Source organism: Meriones unguiculatus, chromosome 2 (assembly GCF_030254825.1).
Source record: "Meriones unguiculatus strain TT.TT164.6M chromosome 2, Bangor_MerUng_6.1, whole genome shotgun sequence".
In the NCBI taxonomy this organism is placed as follows: Eukaryota; Metazoa; Chordata; class Mammalia; order Rodentia; family Muridae; genus Meriones; species Meriones unguiculatus.
Genome location: NC_083350.1, coordinates 169,271,155 through 169,277,727, shown reverse-complemented (window position 1 = coordinate 169,277,727; position 6,573 = coordinate 169,271,155). Strand labels below are relative to the sequence as shown.

General features: G+C 38.6%; 1 protein-coding gene across 1 annotated transcript; it reads left to right on the top strand.

The window, feature by feature from the left end:
- Strit1 (small transmembrane regulator of ion transport 1) lies at nt 1–3,415 on the top strand. Its single transcript, XM_060376939.1, has 3 exons — nt 1–138; nt 3,127–3,222; nt 3,321–3,415. The coding sequence occupies exons 1-2, from the start codon at nt 126–128 to the stop codon at nt 3,216–3,218; spliced, it is 105 nt and encodes a 34-aa protein (XP_060232922.1). The 5' UTR covers nt 1–125; the 3' UTR covers nt 3,219–3,222; nt 3,321–3,415.
- The last annotated feature ends 3,158 nt before the right edge of the window (nt 3,416–6,573 follow it).

Below are 6,573 nucleotides of genomic sequence, written 5' to 3'. Positions count from 1 at the left end.
TGGCAGCAGGAGAACAGCAGCTGCCACACTCTTCAGATATCTCTCTATTTAAAGTTCAAAGAGGCACAGGATAACAATAAGGAAGAGTCGCGTGGGCCCTGACTAAGCCACCAACAATAGAAATAATGGCTGAAAAAGGTAAGCTGTAAGGCATGGGGGTTTCCTTGCAAAGACAGCTTTCAGACTAGTTCATTTTGTTTCTTAGCATTTTGATCCTGAGGAAAGCAGGATCTGTTAACGCATCATTAGTTACATGTTTTTAAGGGGCTGCACAAAAGGTCCATTAACTGTGCAATTTTTGGACCATGTCTGTAGGATGAATAGTTTTGAAATGATCAATGAAACAGAATAATGGTATGGCATTCTTTTGGAAAGGTGAGTTATAAACTACTTGTTTCTCAATATTGAACTAGATCTGAGATCTTGAGGGTTGCTGGACCAGAAGTAAGGAAGCTGAGTTCTGTGTCAGGTTTGCAGGATTGTCATGTGAGTTTGGAGATGTCCGCCCATTTCTTTGAGTCTATGTTATGATTGTCGTGAGAATATTGCGCTTAAGCATCTCTGATATGCTCCAATATCTGAATTATTTTTATAATTCATATTTATTTTTTATTTCATATTTATATGCTTATATAAAATTATTGATTCCAATATGATAAAATAGGCAGACTGAATATATCTTTGTCTGAGAACCAGTTTTAAAATACATATATGGACTTTTTTCCTTCAACATTGACAGAAACCTTCTGAGACATGCATTTCTTATCACCCCCAATTTCCAGCTAAGGAAACCAAGATAGTGAAGTTTAGTATTTGTCCATGGTCACTAGAAAGTAGTGGCACCAGGCCTTTTACCAGGGCAGTGTCCCTCCATAGTGCAGTACCCTTAAAAATGCTTCCAGTGGTAGCCAGTTGGGTAGGCTTGGAATTGGACAAAGAGTAAAGCATTTGGAAAAGGCTCTTGCATTTAAAGTGAGGTTTTGGAAAGTACATTGGGTTTCATAGACATTCGCTTCTGAATGATGTTTCAAATTATAGTAGAAATGAAAATGTTGATGCTTACAGGTAATCAATGCTGTTATAGTTGGTTAATGCACAGACAACTGCATTGTTTTACAACACATAGCAAATAAAGGAGCATTTACTTTTAGAGCCCAATGACATGCAAATTTTATTAAAATGTGTTATAAAATGTTATTAAAATACATTTGCATTAAACATTTATACTTAATTGGAATGTTTATGAATTTTCAAGTTATTTGAAATTGACAGAAGTATTGAATCATTTATAAGAATAATTAAATACTGTCATGTACCATCACTCTAATGATGTTAATTCACAAAAAAACAAAACAAAAAACAACAACAAAAACCCCAAGCCCCTTTTTTCTAACTGAGACTGAAGTATGTCTCACAATGTTTCCTTTACTTTTAAAGCAGCAGCACATGGTAGATTAGAAGGAGGCTTTTCCCTCACCGTATTTTGTATGCCTTCTTCAAGGTTATGATTCAGAGAAGCAAGGAAAGGCCCATTTTGTCAGATAAAAGAGTTTTCAACATTTTATGAAAACATTGAAACTATTAAAATTCATTTAAACTTCATAAAGTTGGCTATTATGAAATGATCTTCTAAATTTAGAAGTACTGCTTCTCTTGATGACTTTATTTTAATAGCATCAGCAACCCTTCACATTTGGAGTGATGGAAATCGTAATGGAACTGCAATTGCTAGAGAACACCCATTCTTTTTCTTAGCTAATGTCATATGATCTCATTGTGTTCTTCAATTAAGAGTGTGTCATGTGGGGTTAGAGGGACATGGAGGGGACAGGAACCCCACAAGGAGTCCAATAAAACTAAAGGATCTGAGCCCAGGGGGTCCTGCAGAGACTGATGAACCAAAGAAGACCATGCATGGAGAGGATCTACACCTCTGCTCAGATGTGGCTGATTGGCAGCTCAGTCTTCATGTGGGAAGCAGGGGCTGCTTCTGTCATGAACTGCTCTTTGATCTTTGACTGCCCTTTGATCACTCACCCCTGATGAGGCGCCCTTGCCAGGACAAGGAAGAAGAGGATCCAGGCAGTCCTGATGAGACTTGATAAGCTATGGGCAGATGGCAGAGGAGGAGAACTCCTCTTTTCAGTAGACTAGAGGAAGGGGATAGGGGGAAAAAGGGAGGGAGGGTGGTACAGGGCAGAGTTGAGAGAGGGGGCTTCAATCGGGATATATAATAAATAAATTGTGAAAAAAATAAAAATAAGTTTTAAAAAAGAGTATGTCTTGTTCCTTAACACAGAGACAATAATTCCATAAGATGCCATTCTGTGCTGCTTTTCAAAAATTTTGTGTGGGGGGGTATATTTGTGTGTGTGTGTTTACTGAATGAACATGATTGAGATACAATGAGTATTGCAGAAAGCCATGTTTATGGATTTTACCTTTTACAGACTCAGTACAAGCAGGAGACACAGGAAGCATTATATAAGTGTCTTTTATGTGTGTTGGATTATTGTTACCCATATAGCTAAGCTCAGTGATGGTGGTGATAGTGAATAATTTTAAAGAAATAATTTTTTGATGGTCATATGTAAGGTATGATGTTTTAATTTTCCTGTGAATTTCAATATTAAAGTCAGTTAGTGAGATCAAGAATAACTCTCAAAACAATCTAATCTTGTATGTTATAAGTACATTTTCTTAGTAGGAATTACCACACAGTTATACTGGGTGTTACTCTGTAAACAGCTGCTACACCCATCACGAAACCCAGGCACAGTGGTTCACGCTTACACACCTGTATCTTTTGACTGTGGAAACATCCAGAAGGGAGAAACTGCAAGCTCTACTGCCAAGACAGAAGCTTCAAGTTCAAAATTGTACAAGGTCATAGAACTGTAAAAGGGGGACCCTTGGTTTGAAACCAAGACTTCTAGTTCAAATATCCATGGTTTATAATTCAGTTGCAGGGTGTGTTATGAAGAAAAACAAGATGAGAACAGTCATGTGTGAGCCTGATTAGAGCATGCTTCTTCTTAGCTTCACCAGGGATCTTTCACTGTTTTGCTTTGTAAAGCTAAATGCCAAAGGGAATCTCATCACCCTGTTTTCTTTGCTTCGAAGCAGACTCAGCATGGCCACGCCTCACAGTCCCCATTCTTCTCCTGGTTGGATGGATTGTTGGCTGCATCATAGTGATTTACGTTGTCTTCTTCTAGAAAAGTAAGGGTTTTGGTAATGAAAGTTTGTTCCTGGTGTAACTGTTCTAGAATTGATCTTCCCTGCTCCCCCCTTTACTAATGAAATGTTTTGTCTTTCAGGCAAGAAGACTTTAAACTGACACCATTTAGAAGAACTGAGAAGAACAGGAATAAAACTGATCATTAAAGGTGTCTCATATTAAATAGTTGCAGTGTTTCCTGTCTTTTGGAAGCTAGAATTTTTTAAATTAAATTTTTATTTTTTTTTATATTAATTAGTTTATTCACTTTGTATCTCAGCTGTAGCCTCCTCCCTCCGTCCCTCCCACTTCCACTTCCCTCCCTCATCTCCTCCCACGCCCCTCTCCAAGTCCCCTTCCATCTGACCCTAACTTATCAGGTCTCATCAGGACTGGCTGCATTGTCCTCCTCTGTGGCCTGGTAAGGCTGCTATCTTAGGACCTTAGGAACTTGCTTGAAATTATAGAAATAAAATGTGAGAAATTCCAGGGAATTTCTCTGTGTCAAGAAAGTAGGATATATATGCTTATTTATGGCTAAAAACACATTAAACAACAAGGTTGAGTATGATATTTTAATTAGATTAGAAGATGTTTTGTAGCCTCATTCCAAAATTGATAAATGGGCTGAAGAAAAGACAACAAACAAAAAACAAAGGGCCATTGAAAAACCTTTGATCTTACCTCTGGTACATAATGATGAATGTAATTTAAACCATACTGAAGACCATTGCTTACAGTTATGTAACAGATAAAAATGTTTGACATCATTTGTGTTTGTAAGGCTGTGGGAAAGGAGCACTTTCATAATACACTGTCTTTGGAAACTAAAAATAGAGTACTTTGTTGATGTTTGCTTTTTGGCGACCATGATCTTGGTGTTGTCCATGTTGGATTCAAGGAATCCTCCTGCTTCAATCTCCTTGAGTAGCTGTAAATGTGGGTGTGTGGACCATTTCACTTAGCTAGGTGTAACATTCTGGGGCATATTTGGAAGTTTGTGTCTTCTAGACTTTGTGTGTTTATTTTTAGCCAATTATCTGTTTTCAAAGAGTATGTCAATTTCCACAACAGTAGCAGCAAAACTACAAAATGCCATATTGTGTAGGGGACAGAAAGAAAAGAGACACTGGGCTTGGCTTGGGCTTATGAAAACCTCAAAGCCACTTTCTCCATGAAGGTCACAACTCCCAATCTTTTCAAATAGTGCCACTCTAAAGTGACCAAGCATTCAAATAGATGAATCTATTTTTTATTTAAACAACTACAGTAATATAATCTAAAAAAAGAAAAAAAACTTTTAAATGATATATAAAACACTATATATTTTTTAACTATATATATCTTTTTTCTTTTAATTTTATTTTTCTTATTAGTTACATTTTGTTAACTCTGTGTCCCAGCTGTATCCCGCTCCCTCATTCCCTCCCCAACCCCACACTCCCTCCCTGGTTTCCTCTCTGCCCCTTTCCAAGTCCACTGATAGGGGAAGACTTCCTCCCCTTTCATTTGACCCTGTTTTATCAGGTATCTTCAGGGCTGGCTGCAAAGTCTTCCTCTGTGGCCTAACAGGACTACTCCTCCCCTGGGGTGGGGTGGGGAGGTCAAAGAGCCTGCCCTTGAGATCCCGTTAGAAATAGTCCTTGTTCCCCTTACTTTGGGAAACTACTTGGTTACTGAGCTACCACGGGCCACATTCGAGCAGAAGTTCTAGGTTATATCCATACATGGTCCTTGGTTGAGTGTCGGTCTCAGAAAAGACCCTGTGCCCAGATATATTTGGTCCTTGTAGAGCTCCTATCCTTTCCATATCATACTAACTCCCCTTCTTTCATATGATTCCCTGCACTCTGCTGAGGGTTTGGTTAGGAGTCTTAGTGTCTGCTTTGAAACACTGCTAGGTAGAGTCTTTCAGATGCCTTCTGTGGTAGACCCCTGTCATACGTTCAATGCACATCTCATTTGTCTTTCTAAATGAGGATTGATCATCTTCACCCGTGTCCGTCTTCTTGATTATCTTCTTTAGGTGTGTTGATTTCATTATGTTTATCATACCCAAAATTTGCTCAAGTACACAACGAGGACATTTGTTCAACCATGTTTGTAGCAGCTTTATTTGTAATAGCCAGAACCTGGAAACAACCCAGATGTCCATCAACGGAGGAATGGATACAGAAATTGTGGTATTTTACACAATGGAATCCTACTCAGCAATCAAAAAGGAGGAAATCATGAAATTTGCAGGCAAATGGTGGGATCTAGAAAAGATCATTCCGAGTGAAATATCCCAGAAGGAGAAAGACAAACATGGGATATACTATATATATCTTATGGGCTAGATAACTTAAAATCACATTCAGCTGTGTGACATGCAAACACCTTTAATCTAAGCACTTAGGATGCAAAGGTAGGCAGATATCTGTGAGTTCTAGGCCAGCCAGAGATAAACAGTGAGACCCTGTTTCAGAAAACAAATAAAACAACTAGCTCTCCCAAAAAACAAATAATAAAACTCAACCTAAAATAAAACCTGAGGGGGGAACCCAATACAGTGATTCTTTTTAACTAATAATATTTATATAGTTGGTGGAATTCAAACCATTATAAATGCCAAATTAATGTACTTGGTAGTATTGAATTTGCATATCAAATATTAGCCTTCAATCACTATTTGTTTTTCTTCTTCTGAAAAGTGAGTACCATAGCTGTGATCTCTGAGAGACCTGCTGGAGAAGTCCCCACTTCACAGTGTCTGAGGGTACTGCCTCCACTCAGAGGAGGCAGGGACTCCTGGCCTAGCGTGGGGTGGGAAATCCACAGTGATTTGTGTGAGAATGCCAGCATCCACAGATCAGTTTAACAGCACTGCAAGTATTTCAGCAAGAAGCATGTGCCTCCTCATTGGGTGCAGTGAAAAGTCACAAGGACACTCAGGAAGTATTTTTGCCCAAACTTAAGCAAACAAGGTTCTGATGCAACTGTAAGTGTTTGAAATGAAGCTGAAAGGAGCAGCTACGTACTGAATGAGGAGAACCATACAGAACACACAAGCCTGTCTTTCCAGCAAATAACTAATGCTGAAGCTCTGTTCGTGGCAGCCAAGTCATGGGATCAGCCTGTGTCGACATACAAATGGAACACACACACACAGACACACACACACACTGCAGTATTATTCAACCATGAGGAGGATCAAACTTACATCATAAGACAAGATGGATAGAACTGTAGATCAGGTCACTGAATAAGCCAGATTCAGAAAGACAAATATCATATGCTTTGTCTCATGTATCTAAATGTATATCTAAAAGTAAAAGACATAGGACTCAGTGAAATGGCTCAGTGGATAAAGG